The following is a 24,378-nucleotide window of genomic DNA, read 5'->3' as shown; positions in this document are numbered from 1 at the left end:
TGGTTGTGTAGGTGTTATAAACAAACTTGTGAGCGTGGTATCCATGGTTGAGCAGCAGTCTCAGCATGACAGGGTCTCTGAGGCAGTACTGCAGGGCCGTGGGGAACGTGGTGTTATGGACCACACTGAAATACTGGTTCACATCCGCTCCGTACGACAGCAAGAGACGCACCAAATCATACCTGAAGAGAGAAAGACAGACACACACACACACACACACACACACACACACACACACACACACACACACACACACACACACACACAGAGTGACTGCGAGTTTGTAGATCAGCTATTTTGGGTTTACGACAGCATCGCGCAAATCAAGGGGGACACACAACCGTTGCGGACGGCGCACGTCAAAACAGCCGCCACCCATTTTTTCCAATGAACATACCCACACCGGCGGCGGCAGACACTCGCAGGTGCACGTTCGTGCCTCGCCCGCCGCTCTGATACGCCACTGTTCTATTTTCCAAGCGGTGCCGCGCGGTGAGAAATGTGCGCAGCCCTTTGTGTTCCCCTTAAAGGGATATTCCACTTTCAACAGGGAGCAGTGGAAGGGCCTCTCTCCACATACACACCCATTGTAACTTCAAACTCCATTTTAACCATGATAGATTAATTAAAAACACCCATTATTTTTTCTGGTGACTCATACTACCCTCCTAATACGTGAGCAGGCCGTGTTTTTTCCATAACTTTTTTCATTTATTTTTTATAATTATTTGGGAAAATGGAAAAAAATAAATACAAAAAAATAATTATTAAAAATAAATGAAAAAAGTTATCGAAAAAACACGGTCTGCTCACATATTAGGAGGGTAGTATGAGTCACCAGAAAAGATAAAGGGTGATTTTAATGAATCTATCATGGTTAAAATGAAGTTTGAAGTTACAATGGGTGTGTGTGGGGAGAGGCCCTGGTAACATTTACATCAAATATCTAAATATTCAATCAAGCTAATTAAAAACTGTTCAGGGTATTCATTAAAGCCTGATTAGATGATAAAATTACCAAAAGTTATTTTGAAAGTGAAATATCCCTTTAAGTGTAAGTAAGCCTTGCCGAGCTAGGAGGCCCATGGCAGGAGCCTATCGTATCTACCGTTTCTGTAGCGTGAGGCAGCTTGATATCCAGACACCCCCTGGACATGACGCCAGTATGTTGCTGGGACTACCCCGGTGTAACTCACGCCTAAATCTAACATTTCTATAACCTTAAATCAACCATTTCCCAGGGCTGCAATTTGTCTCCCATGCTCTTTGCTGCGGCGGCGGAAACGCTATCTATGGAACTTAAAGTTATACCATGTAACTTTTTTTATAAAACAAATCTTAAAATGGTCCTAACTGTTAAATCGCTAAAATTTTAGAACCCCCACTCCGTTATTTTCAGCTTCAAAAGCCTTCTCTTTATATGTTTTCTATGAGCCGTGAGGGGAGGAGAATTTCGCGGCAAAATGACGTCATCATACTACCGGCCAATCACAGCGAGGGTTATACACTGCAGGCCAATCACAGCGCATCTTGGAGTGAGGTCGCTAGGGCGGCCATATTTGTAGTCTCCCGTGTGTCTGTATACTCGGTTGCACAGGGAGGCATGGGTGAAGGAGTGTATCTCCGGAATGGCTGAACGCACAGGAACCAGGGACCCCTCAAAAGATAGATCTCGGCGAGGTGGAGGCAGACGCGGGGGTGTGAGAACCGAAAAACGAGCTACTGACCACAAGTTGAGCAACTTACACAGTATAGCTTTAAATCTGCCAGTTTCACTCAAGAGATCCATAGATGTTGGGATTTATAGCAGAAAATATCTCTACAATAGAGCTGGCTCAGAGTCAGAACACATTCTTTCTTTATGCAGATGATATTATTCATACCTGATCCGTTAACCATTATACCCCAGACAGTTGAACTGCTGCACAGATTTGGCTCTTTTTCTGGCTATAAATTGAACCTCTCAAAGAGTGCTTTCCGATAAACAATTTCGCTCTCCAAATTCCAGTAACGTATCGTCCCTTTAAAATGTCTAAAAAGTATTTTAAATATTTAGGTGTGAATATCTGTATCTGAATCTGTATATTCTCAGCTAATCCAATTGTTGTCTCTACTTTAAGAATTTGGTCTCAATTCAGAGTTGCCCTCGGACTGGAATGTCTAACCACAGCCCTATTCAGAACAACCACCTTTTCTCCCCTCCCTATAATGATGCAGCCTTTTCTTTGTGGCAGAGAGCAGGCCTTGTCTGAAGTTAAGGGATCTTTATTTATATAGATAACATCTTTTGTAGTTTCAGCAAACTGTGTGAAAAGTTTAATCAAACTGTGTTAAAAGTTTAATCTTCCAAGATCTCATCTATTCCGATATTTCCAGGTTCGAAATGTTATAAAAATTAATAATACTTCCTTCCCAAATGCTATTCCTAATTCACTAATTGACACAATTTTGGACATATCCATGATTGGGAAAGGTTTAATATCAAAGAGTTATACTTATTTACAAAATATACAGCAATATATTTGGACAAAATAAAAAAGGATTGAGAACACGAACTGGGTAAGGTTAAAGATGATGTACCGGTAGTCTGGGAGGATGCTCTAATGAGAGTGAATGACAGTGCAAGGCTAAACTTGTGCAAGTTGTGGATCGTATTTATTACACTAACTTCAAACTTTCCAAAATATACCCCACAGATGTCACAGATTCCTGCAATAGATGTCAATGGTCTCCAGTTTTGGTCATGTACTCGCTTACAAGGCTACTGGACAACACCTTGCTAAGGCTTGGAACATAGAGCTTTCACTGTGTGCAGAGATGGTGTTGTTTGGAGTTTCATTAGCTCATCAACCTATTGGGAGGGTTTATAAAGCAGAGTTTTGCTTTTGCATCCCTTCTTGCAAGAAGGATATTACTAGAGTGGAAATCAACGTTGGCCCCTAAAGCAAAGAACCTCATGATGTATCTAAACTTGGAGAAAATAAAATTCAATCTGAGGGGATGCAGGGAAATTTGATCAGTTGTCGGGCCCTAAGATTGAACATAAATAAATAACTACGACTGCCACCACCAACAACACGGTGAACACACTCATGTCAAAAGTTAGAACGTAATGTTGTTGCTTTTGTTTTTTGATCATTTTGTTTGGCATAAATAATGAATTTATTTTATTTAAGTGTCATGCCACCTCATGGCCCATCCCTACTGGCATATACACCATAATGTACCATGAGGGAGTGCCATGAGGGATATAACGACACACACACACACACACGCACGCACGCACACCTCTCTGCATGTATGGCCACCAGTATGCATGGTAGAGGATCCAGGTCTGTCCGGCTGCCAGCTGCCAGTAGCATCTCAGTACAGGTCACATCTCCGTTCGATACAGCAAAGGACAGAGCACTCCTCCTCAGGTCTGCATAGTTTGCTGATAAAACAGTCAGAGTGTCAGTGTCAGAGTGTGTGTGTGTGTGTGTGTGTGTGTGTGTGTGTGTGTGTGTGTGTGTGTGTGTGTGTGTGTGTGTGTGTGTGTGTGTGTGTGTGTGTGTGTGTGTGTGTGTGTGCGTGCGTGTGTGTGTGTGTGTGTGTGTGTGTGTGTCTACTGTTCAGGATGGCAGTAGCTCAGGAGGTAGAGCTTGAGAAACGGAAGGTTCCCAGTTTAAAGCAAGTCACTGAACCCCTAATCCAGTCATTTTAGGCCAAAATTAGGCTAAACCTAAAACAAATTGCAATAGTAGCAAACTCAACTGATTCTGTATCCTCATTATGTCCTTAGTGAGGAAAAAAAAGTCCCAAGGAATCCCACCGGGGCAAAGTTTTGAAAACGACCTACCTACCTTCACTTACTATACACTACACTGTAACGGAAAAATGACTCCCAAAAAAATCTGCTTTAAGTGGGATGTGAGGGGTCAAACTAGGGTTTTTTAATTATTCTGAATCCATTGCAAGCATTTGTTTTGCATGAAAAACATTCCTTGGGCAAGAAATGGCCCCTCAAAATGATGGTTTAGTGATGAATCATCAATTTTCACAGTCTTTTGGGGTCCGTTTTTAGCCCAAGGAATGTTTTTCATGCAAAACAAATGCTTGCAATGGATTCAGAATAATTAAAAACCCCTAGTTTGACCCCTCACATCCCACTTAAAGCAGATTTTTTTGGGAGTCATTTTTCCGTTACAGTGTAGTGTATAGTAAGTGAAGGTACTAGGTAGGTCGTTTTCAAAACTTTGCCCCGGTGGGATTCCTTAGGACTTTTTTCCCCTCACTAAGGACATAATGAGGATACAGAATCAGTTGAGTTTGCTACTATTGCAATTTGTTTTAGGTTTTTTCATATAATGACTGGACTATAATTGCTCCTGATGAGCAGGTTGGTGGTGCCTTGCATGGTTTCCTCCGCCGTCGGTGTGTGTGTGTGTGTGTGAGAGAGAGAGAGAGAGAGAGAGAGAGAGAGAGAGAGAGAGAGAGAGAGAGAGAGAGAGAGAGAGAGAGAGAGAGAGAGAGAGAATGTAAAGCGCCTTTGGAAAAAGGCTTTACTGGACCAATGATGACATAAACATTGAAACAATGGGAATAATCCCACAGCTCCTTGATCAGCTCCTTGCTCATAGTGATCTCACAATGGACCCACTATTTCCTTTTTCTTTTTGTGTTCAACAGGTGTCAGAAGGGTACCAGCAAGAGTGAGAGGCAGTAAAGACTGTTTTCTCGACCGCTCCCCTGTAGAGAGCGCCGCCGCCATTTCTGCTGTGTAAACCGCAGCCAGTGGTGGAGTAGAAGTAAAATTATAAAAAATGGGTAATACTCAAGTAAAGTACAAATACTCCAAATTGTACTTAAGTACAGTACTCAAGTAAAGGCTACACTTTACTTTACACTACTGTTTACACCGCAGAAATGGCAGGCGGCAACCCTCTACAGGGTGTCGCTCAGGAAATCAGTCTATAGGATGGTAGTGAGACCAGCCATGCTGTATGGCTTGGAAGTGGTGGTAAATACAGGAGGCAGAGCTGGAGGTGGCAGAATTAACTATGCTACGATTATTACTCATTAGGCAAGGAAGTACAACATGACAAGGAAGGAGAACATGATCAGAAATGACTATTAGAGGGTCAGCTCAGGTTAGAAGGTTTGGGGATAAAGCAGAGAGGCAAGGTTGAGATGGTTTAGGCATGTGAAAAGGAGTGATGAGAGGTACATTGGGAGAAGGATGCTGAAGATGGAACTGCCAGGTAAGAGTAGGGCCAAAGAGGATGTTTGTGGATGTGGTGTGCGACTACATGCAGGTGGCAGGAGTCGCTGAGGAAGACGTGGAAAACATTATTCGCTGTGGCGACCCCGATGGGAATTAGCCAAAAGAAGAAGTGTGAGAGGACCATTGTGCCCACACAATCATCCTCATCCTTTAACATCAGGTTCAGATGACAGATCTTTTTTTTAAGCTTATGAAAATACTAACTTCAGTGAGCCAGTTCCTTCAAATTATTAAAAACTAAACTAAATCGAAGATAATCGACAAAGTAAACTAAACTAGCAAATCCACAAACTAATTAAAACTCCCCTCAAGTTGAAGTCAAAATCAAAAATAACAAACTAACGAAAAATTCTGTATGTGTGCGTATGTGTACCAGAGGAGTGATCGTCTAGCAAGGTGTTCACATCGAATCCATTCTCTATGAGCAGCTGCAGACACATGGCATGTCCTCCGTCTGCCGCAGAGTGGACCGGACTCTGTCCTGACTCCCGGATGGCTCTCTTGGAGGTCAGAGGAATCAGTGTCCTCAGAGCTCTGTGGGGGACGAACAGACACGTGAGAACGGACGGACAGATGGGCGGTGGGACACAGAGAGGGAGACGAGCAGAGGACACTAAAGTCCCGGCTACGCCACAGTGTGGTGACATCTGTTTGCATGCAGGGAGGATCACACTCCTCCCTGACAGTGAAAAATAGAGGAGTCAGGGCTCTCTGTGTGTGTGTGAGAGAGAGAGGGAGAGAGGAGGAGATGAAAGAGGGAAGTTGTGAAGAGGGAATCTTATCTCTGTTTCTGCTACAGAGGGAAAGACTTCACACACAGTGGGGAATTTTCCCTTTCCTTGGAGGATTGTGCACTAGGCCTCTTTCTTTCTTTCTTTCTTTCTTTCTTTCTTTCCTCTCTCTCTCTCTCTCTCTGTTGTTCATTCTAACCTAGCAGCATGCAGTGGTGGAAAAAGTACTCACATTCTGTACTTAAGTAAAAGTATCAATACTGCATTGTAGATGTACTCTGTTACAAGTAAAAGTCAGGAATTCAAAATGTACTTGAATAAAAGTATGAAAGTATTGCATCAAAACGTACTTAAAATACCAAAAGTAAAAGTACAAAATGTTTGAAAATAGCAGATCTACAAGCTATGTGAGCTTGTAGATCGGCTATCTTCAAATAGCCAAGGTATAAAATAGGGCTAAAGTGGTTAATGTATGTTTTAAAATATCATCATTTATATCTGAAAAGTACGTTTTCAAATAAGTGTAGTGGATTAAAAGTACAATATTTGGATCCGAGATGTAGTGGAGTAGAAGTAAAAGTATTGGGTATTGGAAATACTTAAGTAAAGTACAAATATCTCAAAATTGTAAAATAAAAGTACTTGGTTACTTTACACCACTGGCAGCAAGTGATGGTAGTAGCAGATAGTGACTCACATATAGTAGCCCTCGTATGCAGCTCTGTGTATGGGCAGCCGGATGCCGCTGCTGGCCACGTTGGGGTCGGCTCCATGGCTGAGCAGCAGCTCTATGCAGTCAGGGTGTCCTGTCCCGGCCGCGTCGTATAGAACCGTGTCTCCATTTTTAGCCCTGGCATTCACATTACCCCCTAGTGGCGGACATGGGCAGAGGCGTAATTTCAGAAGAAATAACAGGGTGGCAAAAATATGTCATAGGCATAGCCTACCACTTATTAACCCCATTTACAAAATAGCGTATCTACAAGCTCACAATGTGTTGTGAGCTCGTAGATCTGCTATTTTAACCTTTTTTTTCATCCTTTTGAACATTTCAGATAATTCTTTGAATTTGGGAAAGGTTTAAAGGGGAGAACCACCCATTTTTAGTATTGAACTATGTCATTAATATAGACGTACCTTTGAGTTCTTATGTGGAAATAAGAAAAAAGTCCCCCCCCCCCCCCCCCCCCCGCACAACGCAAGGTGTTGTGAGCTCGTAGATCGGCTTTTTTTCCCCACATTTTCTGCCTCTAATATTTGACAATTTGGCCAAGTTTAATTTGTCATTTTAGAGGTATTAAAAAGCCCTTAAATTGTCATTTTAGAAATGTGTAGAGACTGTAGACACCCTCTATGCACTTAAACTTTATGTTGGTTTGTTTACTGTGGAGTGAGAAAACAATGTTGCACATTAAGTTAATCATCTGGGGACCCCCCAAAATAATTTGGGGACCTGTCCTACTGACCGTGCTTAATGAGCACGTCCATGGTGTCTGGGTGTCCATGCTCTGCGGCGACGGGCAGGGGAGTCACTCCATGGCTGGCTGCACACGTCACCGTCCCTCCATGTCTCAACAGCAGGTCCATGATGGATGGACTGCCCACCTGCAGAACACAGGACAGGACAGGACAGGACAGGACAGGACAGGAATGCAGCAAAGCCAGGATTGAATTATGATAGGAACCAGCAAGACTCCCTAATTGGGAGATAAGCGACCGTCAGGTCGCATACACAAACTTTAGAAGGCAATCGTAGCCAATCAGGAGGGAATGTGGGAAATGGGACAGATCATGTTGATGACATGATTTTAGAGATACTGGGTACTGCTTTGCGTAATTTTAGGCCAAAATCTGTAGGAGTGTAGGAGTGTCCAAAAATGTGTTTAGCAAGAATCGTCCTCATGGTGGCGCTAGAAGAGGGCCATGTGAGAAATGAGGGCTGGAGGTTGTGGTTTGCCAGCCAAGGAGTGTGTGCAAAGTTTGACATGGATAGGGGCAGAGATATGAGTATAGGGGCAAAAGTGTGGTGTGACGCAACGTGACGGACAGACTGACAGACAGACACACACACGCACAGCCGGTGGAGGTTTTGATAGTATAGTGAAACAGTGGTGGAAAAAGTTCTCAAATGCTTTACCTAAGTAAAAAGTATCAATAGTGCAATGTAGGCTATTTGTACTTAATACTTATCCAATTTCCTATAGTTTTACTTGTACTACATCTCGGATCCAAATGTTGTACTTTTACTCCACTACATTTATCTGAAAACTTTAGTTACTAGTCACTTTGTAGATTTGGATTATGTTATCACAAAACATATAACTACTTCAGCCCATTATACATTTTGACCAATTGAAAATATCAGATCTACAAGCTCACAATGCGTTGCACTATATGTAATACATTTAAAAACTTGAAATGAGACATTCTGCATGATGAGTATTTTTACTTTTGGTACTTTTACTTTTGTACTTTTACTCAAGTAAATTTAGAATTGCATTGCTTTTAGTTGTTACTTGTACTTGAGTATTTCAACTACAAGAACAGTACTTAAATGTTTAACTGTGGATTTTAGTGTGTAGAATCTAGTAGGATTGCATCACACACTGACACCTACACACTGGTCACGTGATTCCAATCACCTTAGCAGCCTCGTGGATGGCCGTCCATTTGACCGTTCTGATCACACACACCTGCTCCACGATGGCCCCGCCCAAGATGAGGCTTTCAACCATCTCATAGAACTTCTGTCTCACCGCTAGACAGACAGGCAGACAGACAGTCACAGATGCAGAGAGACCACCAAATTGCACCATGGTTATAGTCCATGGGACATACGAGATGTTACTCTCCGAAAGGTTACTATGCATTTTTGAAAAGCTCTATACCGGTATCTGTAGATTATATTTTGGTATGATAACCCTTTTTGAGACACAGCTAAATTGATGTTATCAGCCGCTTTTCGTGCAAAACAAATGCTTGCAATAGATTCACAATCATGAGAAACCCTTAGTTTGACCCCTCATATGCTACTTAAAGCAGATTTTCTTTTTTGCTTTTTCCCCCCCTGTATTCACCATATAGAGCATCGCAGCGGAAGTGGATTCCTGGGGTCACTTAATATTCCCCATTCATTTTCGCCATAGTCTTTTACAAAAATATTTATAACAATTATGTTAAGCCTCGAACCAAGCCATCCAGGATGGAGGTGAATCATGACCATATAACCTTTTTTTCTATGAAAAGAACATTTTGAAAATCACTAAACAAAGGGTAGTTATTAAATGTAGTAGATCAAAGGTTATATGATCATGATTCACCTCCATCCTGGATGGCTTGGTTCGAGGCTTAACATAATTGTTATAAATATTTTTGTAAAAGTCTATGGTGAAAATGAATGGGGAATATTAAGTGACCCCAGGAATCCACTTCCGCTGCGACGCTCTATTCCTGGCCCTCTCTATGGAGGCTGCCATTTTCTTTTACAGAGGGCGCTAGAGAGTTTTTCTCTGTGCTGCTTCAAAAAACATCTTTTCACTTCCTCCCACATAAGGAAGTGACACGGAATTGTCTGATGCCAGATTTTGCCAAAGAAATAAGCCCAACAGAAGCAACTAGGCTATACTAGTTTACATTTACAATTGAAAATAGCAGATCAGCAAGCTCATGTGTCACATTGCGACACATTGTGAGCTTGTATATTTGCTATTTAAAAAATATTGAGGAAAAAAAAGAAATTTGAATATTTTTGAAACATTTTAACAACATAAATCTGTGTGAAGGTCCCTGGCACCACGTATTTTCAGATGGGGTCTGCGACTGTGGACAAATATGTTAATCTGGGGTCCTTGATATGAAAAGATTTGGGAACCACTGGTTTAAAAAATATTAGAAAGTAAGCCCAATAAGCAACTAGGCCTATACTGTTTTTTTAGAGACACAAATTGCTTATTATAAGCAGACATGGCAACCCAGGTACATTCAGAGCCCAGAGCCTAGAACGCCGTCGCCAACTACTGACACTTTAATGCAAGGACAACAGGAAACCAAATGATGTTTTTCACACAGATATAAAAAGCTAGATGCCTCCTTCGGCGAGGGGGCGTATGCATTTAGCAACTAAGGGAATCTTCATCACTTCCGTCTTCATTGCTTCCGCGTGCGTCACACATAGGGAAGTTCACAGGCCAATCAGAGGCAGGTGGGGGCGTGTCTTTACGCACGCAGCCTGTGAGAACTGCTGAGCCGCTCAACATCGGAACTGGCTCTGTTGAAATGAATTGTGGTCCTTGGATAAGTCCCAAGAGTGTCCTGGAAAAGTCGCGCTGTGATTGGCCAGTAGTCACTTTGACTGACAGCGTTCCCTTAGTTTTTTCAGGAAGTCCGGACAAGAACTTTTGCACATCGCTCCAATTAACTGCAGAGGCGAACGAGGCATCTAGCTTTTTATATCTGTGGTTTTTCAGGCCAGCTTTTTCAGCCTCCGCCTCTTTCAGGATATGAACAGGAAGCCGGGGGCGGGGCCAGGAATAACGTGAATAGTAAAGTTAATGGGACACCAACTCTAGCGGCTGATAACACCAATTTAGCTGTGTCTCAGAAAGGGTTATCGTACCAAAATGTAATCTACAGATATAGAGCTTCTCAAAAATGCATAGTAACCTTTGCCACCTTTCGGAGAGCGACATCTCGTATGGCCCATGGACTAATTATCATTTTGGAAAAAGTAAAAAATATTAATGAGCAAAATATCAATACCGCAATGAAGAAATGTACAGTATATAATGTAGAAATAGTCTGTTACATACAGAGTACAGTAAAAGTACAAGGGTAAAATGTACAGAATCCTCTTAACAGCTGGCAACCATACTTTGGTGTGACCGTACCCTACAGTAAGTACACAAAGTAGAAAGTTACTGGTGTTACATTACACCATTGATGAGTATATGGATCCTATCAGAGAAGGTGTGTCTTCAGTCTCCACACATTAACACTCTTTTCTATATAGTCAGGTGATATTAATAAAATCTGGGAATAAATTATTTACCAAGAAATGTCTTCACCAATGTGTTTGTAAAGGTATAGTAACACATCTAACAAAGTTCCCAGCAAACTGGGAAGATACAGCTGCCGACAGGGAAAGGTGGAGGCACCAGGTTACCCAAGGCATCGACATCTTCGAACAGGCAAGAGTGGAAACCATCCAAGACAACAGAGACCACCAGAAACGAGGACCTCTCACCTCAACACAGGACACAATTCCATGCAGCATCTGTGGGAGACTGTGTGTCCCAGGGATAGGGCTACGCTCCCACATGTGGAGCCACGCTAAGAGGAAATGACTGCCTGTCTAACACATCCGTCGGATCGACGGGAGATTCCACCACCACAGTGAAGACATTTCTTCACAAGCGTAATTTGTATAGGGTTGATGGGTTTGATAAACCCAAGGGCCCCCCTACTGGTGACAGTATTATAAATTCATAGGCTATTATATCGTCGTTGTCGGGTGAAAACCTTGTATGTCCAAAACCGTTAGTTTTGCATTTTTCATTTTAAAAATGATTTAAACTAGTGAAAACAGCTGATCTACAAGCACACAACGCCTCGCGGTGCGAGGCGTTGTGTGCTTGTAGATCGGCTGTTTTCACTATTTTTGTGCGACAGCCTTGTGTGATGAAGCAGGACTTTGCTTGGCGAAAGAACATACAAATTTGAAACTTGGAGATACGAGGTTTACACCCGACAACGACGATATGTATTTTGCCATTTCCAATATATCAGGGGTCTCTAATCTCCTAATCTATGGCCCCCCCTTACGGCAGTACAGGGCCCTTTTGATCTGAAAACCCATGCAGAATAAGATCTAATTTCGCCCCTGCATTTCTTGGTAAGGAATTAATTCCCAGATTTGACATTATTCTGATAATATTCCCCGACTATCATGCTGGCAAGCAGCACCTGCCCTGTGGTGCCAGAGTGTTTACCTAACAGCAGTTGAGTTTCATCGCTGCCGTTGGGGCTGTGGGGTGAGGCTCCTACCTAACAGCAGTGGAGTTTCATCGCTGCCGTTGGGGCTGTGGGGTGAGGCTCCGCGCTGCAGCAGCAGGCTGACGTTCTCCTGCAGGCCAGCGGACACGGCCAGCGTCAGCGCGGTCTCTCCATCACAGGTCAGCTCCTCCAGGGTCAGGTCATTAGAGATCCACACTGACATGCACGTGCACACGCACGCACGCACGCGCGCACACACACACACACACACACACACACACGGGTCAGTGACGTGACGCCCCAAAAAACATGTTTTTTAAAAAACTTTAAATAGCAGGCATAAAAATTATTTACTTTTGTTCTACTCACTCTCAACTTTATGGAAACACATTTTGTTTTTAGATATTTTATTGGAATCAGACTTTATTGAGCAGTTTGTTGTACTTGTGCCTAAAACCGTCATCTGGTGTGACATGACAATAATTGTTCATAAAATGAAAATGGAGTACACCTTTCTTAAGTTACTCACTTTATCAAAGTCCTTTATCATAACTAACCTGTGATCCACTATAGTTTTGTGAAAATTAATTGAATCTGTATATTTTTTTCATAATCAACACTCTGTGTGAGGCCCATGTTGTCGATCTTTCAACATATTTTAATTTTATTCTGACAAAAACTTTCTTTAAAATTACACAAATATTTGTGACTCTTCCTGATACTATTTTCTATGTAAACCATACACATTTTTTCGGTTTCATCATTAATAAAGGTATGATTTCTCACTATTTGGAATGTCACACCAGATGACTTAGTGTCACACCAGATGACCATATCTTCATGTGTCAAAGCAAACTGTGTTTTAACCTACCTATTAGTGAGTACTGAACTTTACTGATTGATTAAACAATTACCCAGGAAAAACAGCAACAGTAAAATTGCTTTAACATTAAATAACATGGCCTTAATATTTCTGAACAGGATAGTATTGTTGGGCCTTAACATAGGATAACAAAGAATTGTAGTAGTAGATGGATGATGAGGATGTGCACAGGAATGCTACGCACACCTAAGTCTTCTGCCGGCCCACGGCAGAAGGATCTTAAAGAGACAATAAGGTGCATAGCCACACTGGGAGCCAAGGCAACATTTTATTAACACCAATTATTGGAAACAACTCAGCATTCAGGTGTATTACTTTTTTCCGAAGTCTCCTGAACTTGAACACAGCATTTTGAGTTGAACAAATTTATTTACGAATCATGTCGTTACACCACATCTCCACTAGCTAAAGAGTGCTGGGTTGTGCAACTCCGAAAATAGCTGATCTACAAGCTCTCGCAGCACAATGCGTTGAGAGCTTGTAGATCAGCTATTTTCGCTATGTTTGTCTCGGGTCCTACCTTACCTCATTGTCCAGTCCAGTGAGTGAAAGTACAAAAGTATTAGATTAGATTAGAATAGACATTTAGACTGCATTGTACATCAGCCAGTCACATTTGGTGAGGGTATAGACATTTAGACTGTATTGTACATCAGCCAGTCACATTTGGTGAGGGTAGCAAACCGTTTGCCCTGTTGCGGTTCTGCTATGCCACAGACAACTTCCTGCTCTTTGTAGAAAATGCAGTCTCGCCCCTTTGGCCAGACAAAACCATTTTTCATTTTTCCAAGTTGATTCATGCAGTTTATCTCTAGCCCCTCCTTATTAATGGTAACAATCTGCCCCACATATGGCTTTCCCTCATATTTGATTATGACAAACTGTCCTTGTGTGTATTCATCTGAGGAGGTGTCTGAATCCTCAGCTTGGGCCTCTCCAATAGATGCACTTGTGTCCAGCACCTGAGTAGAAGACCTTCAGGAGGAGACATTTAAATGTAATTTATTTGTCAGGTAGATTGTTTTTAGTAGTAAAATGTAATTACTAGCGAGTCCTCAAGTTTGCCAAGTATGTTATACTCACTGAGCTCCGGAAGCTGTTTTGGGCCTGCAGCTGACCTGGGAAGGGGGCAGTTCCGCAGATGGGCCACCACTTAGTTAAGGAAGAAAAGGAATGAATGGATGACATAAGTTACTTTATTGTCATTAAACAGGTACAATTACAGGTATCATAAAATTGGCAAAGAGAATGATTTAGTTATACTTACTCATCACTTGTCTTGTCACCTGGCACCTCAGCCCTGGAGACTTGGTCGAACTGTAATTTCCGTGGGTTGTGACAGGTGCAGATCTGAGGAAACTGGCAGAAACAACTCAGGTCTCTGTAAACTATCTTTCCCGGGAAGATAGAAAGAACCTGGTGCGTAGTGCTGATGCCAGTCACTGGACGCACTGATGGAGGGACCATTTCATCCATGTTGGATATCTTCTCTTCTTCGATCCACATGACAGTGACTTTTTCAGAGGACTTCTGTAAATACTCACACAGATCCCTCGGTGTTTGTAGGTCACTGCCTCCGAGGACATACATGTCTGCCTTACGCTTCAGCACCCCTCCCACACCATCAGGTGCGCCCTTTCCATGGGAACGCTCTGAAAAGTTCCAGGTGACCCTCTTGAATCCCCATGTATAAGGAATGCTGCTCATGAGGAAGCAGTTTGTGCGATTCCGGTTACCACCCATTTTCTGTTGTCAAGTGTCTTATATTAACTGCTTATAACGGATAGTTATTATAAAGTGTTACCACAATATAAGGTTTAGGTTTCTGTGAAGGGGTTTCTGCTCTGTCTGATGAATTTGCTGTATCACCGAATGAAGCTAAATTAAATTATGTAAAAATGTTTAAAACGTTGTTTTAAACATGTTAAAATGTTTTAAATGGACAAAAGAAACATGGGACTTGTTATTTATTGTTATGTCTGTAGGAAAATACAGTATATATCATCTGGTGTGACAATCAAGTCATCTGGCGTGACAAGCAGATATGTCACACCAGATGACGAAGTGTCACACCAGATGACGTTTTCTGCATTTAGGACTACCTTGAGGCTACCAGGTACACATTAGCATGCTAACAACATGCTAGCTATAACAAAACAACCTAGATTTACATGTAATTATGACCAAAGTTTCAAATAACTTTTGCTTTATTAATGAAAAAGGTGTCACACCAGATGACATCCAGAAGTGCCACACTTGTCAAAGTTTCAACAAGATGGCATTTCATGAAAATGTTAAAATCATAACTCACCTCAGACACCTGTCTTGCAGTTGTGCTGGGAGTGCTGAATAGCCTTACAGAAGAAGGACCTCTCTAGCCCAGTAGGTGTCCAAATTATTGCCTGTTTAATTTTTCCAAACTAGTGTCACACCAGATGATTTTGGTTTGGGGGACAAAATCTTTTTGATCAGAAATGACTGAAAACATTATGCTTGGACTTTGAAAAGATATAGGCTCACAAATAGACATTTTTTTTGCCTAAATTCATTTTTAAATGAATTTTAGCAATTCTTTTTCTTAGTTTTATTCAAGTTCCCACTTTGAGAAACAAGGTCGGGACAGTCACACCAGATGACATTTACCATGTTTGGTTGAAGATTCTGAAGAAATGAGGAATGAAATGTTTTAATCTTGAGTAAGTTCACATAAAGCTTAATGTCCTGCACAATATTCAGAAGGTTTTTGACAAATATATTTTTTATTTATACATGTTTGACACCGAGGACAGCGAAAACGCTACGTCACGTCACCCACCCATACACACACACACACACACACACACACACACACACACACACACACACACATAGATAATTGTTTACTTGGTGTCCTATACCTATGTACAGATTCTTATTTTCATAGTGTATTGCTTTTAAACTGATGCTAGGTTCTTGGTTACCTGTGATGCTATAGTTTACTGAGGCATGCACTCTCTGCGTTCTACAGTATGTTTACTTTGCTTATTGTCCCTCTGAATAAGAGCATTTGCTATATGCCTATAAATTGTACACTCACATGCATGCATGCAGACAGCCAGCCAGCCAGCCAGCCAGCCAGCCAGCCAGCCAGCAAGCAAAGGTCACTTTAGGTCGGTAGCAGGGCCGTGCTTAGGGCCGAGGAGGCCCCAGGCAAACCCCAGTTTGAGGCCCATGTGTGGGTCGCTAACCAATTTCTAGGGCTCGCAAGTAAATGCTTGTTTACATTTGGTTTCCTACATTTTTATTTTTAATTATTTGAACATAATAATTAAGAAATAATTAAGAAATGAGAAAAGAAATCATGAGTTTAATGCAAACTAGCTTTTTTTTCAAAATAATTCCATATAAACAAAATAAGGAAAAATACTATAACAATATTGATTGATTGATTGAAGACTGTATTTGTCAGAAACGTAAACAGAACAAGGCACAGTCAGACTTTTTTTTTAAAGAATGACATAAAATAATAACTAAAAATAAAATACTGTTATATACAGGCTTGTTCAGGCATTTAAGCTGTTAAGGCAGCCTGTTAATTATATTTCAATTCATAGCTACTTTATTGCCAGTAAAACAAACTATACATGCCATCTTTAAGAAGCCACAGTAAACCTGTTGAAAGTATTAAGTTAAACATAACATTTTATTTAAGGCCTTTTTACAGTTCATTATGTTGATCTCATCATGGGCCCACTTCAAACTGTCAGGGGGCCCCCAAATGAAATTGAATATATACAGTATATATCAATATGTACATATTATCTAAATTTGATAACCATCAAAATTGCATATATATTTTAAGTAGGGTGACCATATTTTCAGCCACTCAAACCGGGACGCAAAACACTGTTGCCTAAAACTGGGACCCTAAAAGCAATGCGCACGTTACCGCGCACACGCGTGCCCATTCTCTAACGTTCGTGCACGCGCAGACACGCACCGCAGGGTTGCAAACAGGCAGTGAGTGATTGACAAACAGCCTCAGCGTTGAATTCAGACACGCAATGAATTTGTTCCTTTTTTCTGATTGGTTAGGTGAGCATGTTTTCATGAAAAGAACATGATAAATGTCTATGCAACGGTTGCAACCACTGAAAACAGCTACTATTATTTTAATTCTGGTGAAAACCGGGACTATTTTGCAGTGAATGTTGAAAACCGGGACATATTAGTGTTTTAGAGATATTTGTCGGGACACCAGGACACGCAGCTTGAAAACGGGACTGTCCCGGGTAAAACGGGACGTCTGGTCACCCTAATTTTAAGTCCATACATGGCTACATTAATCATTGCCAGTAAAACAAACAATGTGTGCCATCTTTAAGAAGCCCCAGTAAACCCAGTGGGCCCCAAAAACTAAAGGGAATTGATATACACATATATGTATATATCAAAACGTTTTAAATATAAATATTTACACACACTTTAGAAGTAATGTATCCATTCCCTGCATCCTTTAAATTAATGTACGTGACATCACAGAACATTCATGAAGGAACTGCTTGGGTAATCAGGGCCATTGTTATCTGGTCTCACCTTTGCGAGCCAAGCTCTTTTTAAATTCTAATGAGCTATTATATCCAAAGCAATTGTGCTTCACTCTCACATGATTTTTTATAGCTACAAGATGACATAATTGGAATATCAGAGATATTACCTACAAATAACTAACTACCTTGATGATAATAAGAACAAGAATAACTTTTAAGTGCATGTTTTGCAGTGGTTCTCAACCTCAAGCTACTTCAATTATTGCCAGTAAAACAAACTATACATGCCATCTTTAAGAAGCCCCAGTAAACTTGTTGAAAGTATTAAGTTAAACATAACATTTCATGTTAAGTCATGTTAAGTCCCTTTTACCGTTCATTATGTTGATATCATCATGGGCCCACTTCAAACTGTCAGGGGCCCCCAAATGAAATTGAATATATTCATACAGTATATATCAATATATTTACATATCTCAATTTGGTAACCCTCATATATATTTTAAGTCCATAGCTACTTTAATCATTGGCAGTAAAACAATAAGTACCATCTTTAAGAAGCCCCAGTAAACCGTGCAAAATGTATCTCATCCTGGGGGGCCCCCATTCCCTGCATCCGGAATGGATACATTTCTTATAAAGTCTGTGTAAATACTTACAGGGGCCCCAAATTGATATATACATATGTGTATCAACTCCCTTTCATTTTGGGGTCCTGGACAGTTTGAGGTGGCCCCCCCAGGATGAGATCAATTTTTCACAGGGTTTACTGTGGCTTCTTCTTAAAGATGTACGTGACATCACAGAACAGACATGAAGGAACTGCTTGGGTAATCAGGGCCATTGTTCTCTGGTCTGCACCTTTGAGAGCCAAGCTCTTTTCAGATTCTAATGAGCTAATATGTCCAAAGCAATTGTGTTTCATTTTAACCCTCACTTCAACCGTGCTCTTTTCAACAGCTCAACTGGGGCCCATGCCCATGTTGGTTAAAAAAAAATAATAATAATAATAATCTCATGAGGCCCACAGGCTCGGTAGTTACTGGTTTTGGGCCTGGCCTTTGTTTTAGACTTTTTCTTTTTAAGACAAAGAGCGGGAAAAATAAATCCTTCCAAACATCTTTGCTGGTAAAAGAACCCACTGCAATTTATTCTTTCTCTCTCTCTCTCTCTCTCTCTCTCTCTCTCTCTCTCTCTCTCTCCCTCTCTCTCTCTGTCTCTCTCTCCCTCTCTCTCTCTGTCTCTCTCTTCCTCACACGCACACATCACAGACACTTTTGCACAAGAGGGCAATACACAGCGAGATGGAGAAATTGATTTGTATGAGTAGTTCCCTGTGGAAAAAAGGAAAATCATGTCAAATGCACAAATGCAACATCAAGTTGTTCTACGACTCATATCAACAAGCACATGCATTTGAAGATAATGCATTGCATAGAGTGCAACACTTCACAACAGCTAGGCAAGGCACGGCAAGTTCATTTATATCACACATTTCAACAGCAATTTAAGGCATTTCAACATGCTTTTTCTCTACGTTTTCCTCAGACAAGCCCTCCGTCGGCGTCTCCAGTCATTTCGGTTCTGGCCAGCTCCTTCGTGCTTTCTGCACCAGCATCTTTCTTTAGTAGTACGTCCACGTATAGGTAGGTGTGGGACGTCCTCTTGATCGATGCCTATGTGTGTTGGTTTCCACAGTACAAGCTTTTTGGGCCGGGAGTTCTCGGTGTTGGTGTTTTTTCCTGACTTTAAGGTTCTTTTCTGTGGAGCCCTCTGTTGTCAGGGGCGGATGTTCTTCAACACCATTCCTCTATACGTAGATAGAGTCGAAGGCCTTCCTGAAGTTTAAGAAGCATAGCACTGCAGCTTGTTTGTTCCTCTTTACCTCTTCAATGATCCTCCGTAACGCAAGGATCTGAGCTAAGGTGGTTTTCCCCTCTCTGTATTCGTTTTGCGATGAGGTGGGGGTTGATAGACTCCGTCTCCTGTTCATTATCATGCGGTTGAACATTTTTGCAATTATACAGATCAGGCTGATACTACGGTAATTGTGAGGTTTTGAGAGATCATCAGATTTTGGTACCGGGATGATGTGAGAGAGAGAGAGATCATATTTCTGGCATGATGTTTTCCATCAAGATTGCAGTTCTTGATTACCTCTGGGGGAATGCTGGCAAGTCCAGCACTTTTCCCTCGCCACAGGGAGGCTTTGACGTGTCAAAGTCCCATGTCGTGAAAGGCCTGTGTGCCAAGGAGTTTTACATAAAAAGTCGTGAAAGGGCTGTGTGCCAAGGAGTTTTACATAAAAAGTTTTTACATAAAAAGAGATCATATTTCTGGCATGATGTTTTCCATCAAGATTGCAGTTCTTGATTACCTCTGGGGGAATGCCGGCAAGTCCAGCACTTTTCCCTCGCCACAGGGAGGCTTTGACCGTGTCAAACTCCCATGTCGTGAAAGGGCTGTGTGCCAAGGAGTTTTACATAAAACATGCATGTGCATGTTTTATGTAGAGCTCCAAACCTCCCAAAACAAACTAATTCGGCTACTTCTCTACCTGGGTAACAGCCGCTCACTCATGTCGTCCTCGTCTCGGACGACAAAGCAGACGAGGACGGAGTGCTGTGTGAGTGGCGGGAGCTGGCGAGTGAGCGGGAGGTGGTGAGTGAGCGGGAGCTGGGGAGTGAGGACGGGGAGCTAGCGATTGAGGAAAGCTTTGAGGAAGACGAGCGGACAGGAAGACGGACGGGAAGACATTCTCACCCCCACTGCGTCTCACGCAGTTACTGAGGTTAAAGGAGTAGTTCACCCCCAAAATGACTTTTTTTCTATCAGGCCATGGAGAGTAGAGTTCAATAATATTTTTTGGTTTTTGTCACATTCCTAAGACAAAAATGTGATAACAGTAAATTTACCCCCATTGATTCCGGATGGTGACCCGTTTCGAAACGGGTCACCATCCGGAATCAATGGGGTAAATTTACTCGAATCAAAATTTTGTCTTAGGAATGTGACAAAAACCAAAAAATATTATTGAACTCTACTCTCCATGGCCTGAGTAATCAATAGAAAAAAAAGTCATTTTGGGGGTGAACTACTCCTTTAAGGTTAGGGTTTGGGTTAGGCATAGTTTTACTGAGGTTAAGGTTAGGGTTTGGGTTAGGGTTAGGCATAGTTTTACTGAGGTTAAGGTTAGGGTTTGGGTAGGGTCAGGTGGTCATTAGAATCCACGTTGTCAAAGAAAAAAGCACAAACAAGTGGGCTTCCACATTGTCAAAGATAAAAGCACAAAAAAAGTAGGCTTCGTTAGCCAGGTTTCGCTAGCTCAGTCCTTTAGGGCAGCATGGCTAGATCACTACGGCCGGGTTTCGCTTCCCATCCAAGGAGCTGAATATTCGAGTCAGCATGTGTCGGCGCATGCGCACAACACGCGTCCGTCGTCCGTAAAGCCGTCCGGACAAGGACGAGGAGAAAGAGCGGCTCCCTCTCGCCTATGACCCATGTTTCTCACCACACATTTTGCTAGTTTAAGTTGGCTCAGCGTTGAAGACAGGGTTAAACAACTAAAAATGGATTGACTTTCAAAATAGTAAACACAAATCTGCCCTCCATCCCCTCAGTACCCGCATATCTGACCAAACATCTCCAAAAAGTTAGCGACACCCACATCCACAACACCAGAGGGAGCGCACACAATGATCTGATAACACCCATACAAATATGGCTAAATTCTCATACAACACTGCCACCCAGGTGTGGAATTCCTTGACTACCTCCCTTAAAACATGTAGCTCGCTGGCATCCTTAAAAACTGCCCTAAAAACTCACCTTTCAGGAGGCCAGAGAACGAGGTAGTTATCACTTCTCCCATAGACAGGTGAGAAGTGAGCACCCCCCCCCCCCTTACCTTAGCCCCACCACCTTGTTTCCCCTATCCTGTACATAGTGTTTTTATAACTGCAATATTATTGAATGTTTTCTTTGCTTGCTATTTATTATGTCCATGAATTAAATACAGAGGGCTTCCAACGTAAAAAAAGCCGTAAAAGGTCTTATTTGGGATGTTCCTTTTAGGCAGGGTGTTTAACTGTACTTCTTGTACTACATTTAAATTGTATTGACTATACTTGTACTGTTCTCCATTTTTGTCTAATAAAATAATCAATCAATCAATCAATCAATCAATCAATCAATCAATCAATCATGCATGTCTGTGTCAGCCTATGGTCATAACCAGGCTTTTCTCTTCGCAGATGAGTAAGCCTGGCTACGCAAGTCTATCCCTGATGGCGAAAAGGTTGAGAACCACTGCTGTACTGTAGATATAAGTCCCATCCATAAAATGTTACCACTAAATGTACAAAATCTCCACAAAGCTTAATCAACTGTCCCAAAGCTGTCTCTAAAAGACACATGAGATGGCACTCACCACTGAATATGTCACCATGACCTGTGAGTAGCATATCATTTGATTCATTGCAGCCAGCCGAGGCATTCTGTGTTATGATTGTTCTCAAGTGCCGATTTTATTGTGCAAGCAGTACTCTTTCATGGCTTGTTATTCTGAAGAACATCTGTTCTAATGAACTTAGTTTGTTGAGAAATCCTAACACACACAGCCATGCACACGGTATAGTTAAAGTTATATTCAAATCGTTTTCAATACAAAATAGGATACAACTATGTTGTCCGGCCACGTGTATGCACCTGCTTGTCGCTCATGCATTAAAATGGATATGGCTGTTATTTTTACAGGATCAGGTCAACTGTAATCATTCCAGACATTGTTGCCAGCATTTAACATTCTAGCGTGACTAGATCGCACGGATTGCTTCATAGACTTGTTTAGCAGCATTATGCCTCATTCACACTACAGATATATAGTTGAACGTTTTGCTTGGTAATTCAATGTAATCTCAATGGAAACCAGCTTTAAAGATGCAAGGGATCCTGAGAACAAAGCTTTGAAAGCTTTAAAGCTGGTTTCCATTGAGATTACATTGAATTACCAAGCTAAACGTTCAACTATATATCTGTAGTGTGAATGAGGCAGCATTAGACATCTGTTTTGTAACATTTCGTTAATCTTTTCTTTTGTTTGTTTGTTTTTACACAATTATATTTTCTATGAATATGTTGGATTCATATTCATGCGTATTTTCCAGTCATTTAACCACTTAAACCATCAATACCAGTAGCACGGTCAATTTCGACCTTCGGCTGTGTACTTGGTCTGCTCTTTTTTCCCCTCTACACCAAATCTTGTGCGTTGTGAGCTTGTAGGCTACTGTAGTTATCGTCTATTCTCCACGAATGTTCCAATCTCGGAATATGTTCAACTGGTTAATAAAAACGAATAAATAAATAAATAAAAGCCCTGTCACACAAAGTTTTGGCGGCCCCACTGTGGTATCTCTGAGGACTTCCTAGGGGTCCCAGACCCCCTGTTGTTGAAGACCCATGCGCTATATAAATGCAGTCCATCTACCCAGTGGTGTAAAGTAACTAAGTACATTTACTTAAGTGATGTACTTAAGAACAATTTTGAGGTATTTGCACTTTACTTGAGTGTTTCCAATGTCCAATACTTTTACTTCTACTCCACTACATCTCAGATCTAAATATTGTACTTTTACTCCATTATATTTATTTGAAAACGTATTTACTTTGCAGATATAAATTAGTATATTATAACATAAACCATTTTAGCCCTATTTTATACCTTGGCTATTTGAAAATAGCAGCTCTACAAGCTCACAACGCGTCACATCGCAACACGAGCTCGTAGATCTGCTATTTTCAAACATGTTGTGCTTTTAATTTTGGTACCCTTTCATATTTTTACTCAAGTACATTTTGAATTCCGGACTTGTGCTTGTAACTCGAGTATTTCTACATCGCGGTATTGATACTTTTACCTACAGTAAGTAAAATGTAGTGAGTACTTTTTACACCACTGCATCTACCAGGGACGTGCTGGGCCCCTGATTCAGCCCGGGAAAAAAGAGTTGTAGAGGCCCTCATTGCACGCTATAGAGAGAGAGATCTCTCTCTATAGCACTGCTGCTGCTACTCAAAGATTTGCCATTTCAGATCATGACAACAAGCCAGTGGGCCAATTACTGTACATGATTTATATTTCTTCGTTGTCGGGTGAAAACCTTGTATGTCCAAAACCGTTTGTTTTGTATTTATCATTTTAAAAATGATTTCAACTAGTGAAAACAGCAGATCTACTTGTAGAAAAAATGTATACATTTGAAACTTGGAGATACAAGGTTTCTGCCCGACAGTGACGATTTACTTTGTTGGCCGCCCAGCTCCCAAAATGGAACGAAGGCCAACATTTTATTTTGCATTTTTTATTCCTAATGGCCGGCCTGGACCGGCCGGGAATGAACCGGCCGTTCGGGAGTTGTCCCGCTTTTCCCAATGGCCAGCACGTCCCTGGCATCTACCATTACCTTGTACTACTGTGTCCAGGATGTCCAGACTCCTCTGAACAGCAGCTGTGTGCAGTGGGAGCCAACCCTTGCTGTCTGCCTCTCTGAAGGCAGCCACGCTGCCTGATAGCTTCAGGAGGCTGTCCACATCATCTGGGAACACACACACGCACACACACACCCCATGCAACACGTGCCCGCACAGGGGGGAGCCATAACAGCACACACACACAAACATAACGTCACTGTCAGGCAGAAATCTTGTACATGTATCTCCAAGTTTCAAATTTCTCCTTTTTTCTTTTTTTTTTGTAAATTAAAGCCCTACATTATACAAAAGTGTCGCACAAAAGTATTGAAAATAGCAGATCTAGAAGCACACACCGCCCTGTGTTTATTGGCAAAGAGATTTGGTAGTGAGTAAAAAAAAAAAAAAGACTATCAAGTATGTTATTTACAGGTCCGTTTTACCAATTATAGAGGGATAAATGGTACCGGATATGCAGCTCCTCAAATAAAAGGTGAATTGATCCCAGTA

The 24,378-nt window shown here is 41.6% G+C and overlaps 1 protein-coding gene across 1 annotated transcript in view; it reads right to left on the bottom strand.

Annotated features, from left to right (window-relative positions):
- LOC308308449 (ankyrin repeat and SOCS box protein 15-like) overlaps positions 1 to 24,378 on the bottom strand; it is a gene marked incomplete at both ends in the record, with an annotated part of 48,943 nt that overhangs the window by 13,129 nt on the left and 11,436 nt on the right. The window contains 8 exons of the mRNA XM_080753865.1: positions 27 to 182; positions 3,289 to 3,433; positions 5,637 to 5,797; positions 6,692 to 6,863; positions 7,461 to 7,599; positions 8,637 to 8,752; positions 12,037 to 12,201; positions 23,862 to 23,993. Coding sequence (XP_080609991.1) covers positions 27 to 182; positions 3,289 to 3,433; positions 5,637 to 5,797; positions 6,692 to 6,863; positions 7,461 to 7,599; positions 8,637 to 8,752; positions 12,037 to 12,201; positions 23,862 to 23,993 — 1,186 coding nt within the window. The remainder of the gene's footprint in view (positions 1 to 26; positions 183 to 3,288; positions 3,434 to 5,636; positions 5,798 to 6,691; positions 6,864 to 7,460; positions 7,600 to 8,636; positions 8,753 to 12,036; positions 12,202 to 23,861; positions 23,994 to 24,378) is intronic.

Source organism: Nannobrachium achirus, assembly GCF_963921795.1.
Source record: "Nannobrachium achirus genome assembly, chromosome: 23".
NCBI classification, from domain to species: domain Eukaryota; kingdom Metazoa; phylum Chordata; class Actinopteri; order Myctophiformes; family Myctophidae; genus Nannobrachium; species Nannobrachium achirus.
This window is presented reverse-complemented; position numbering and strand designations above follow the sequence as displayed.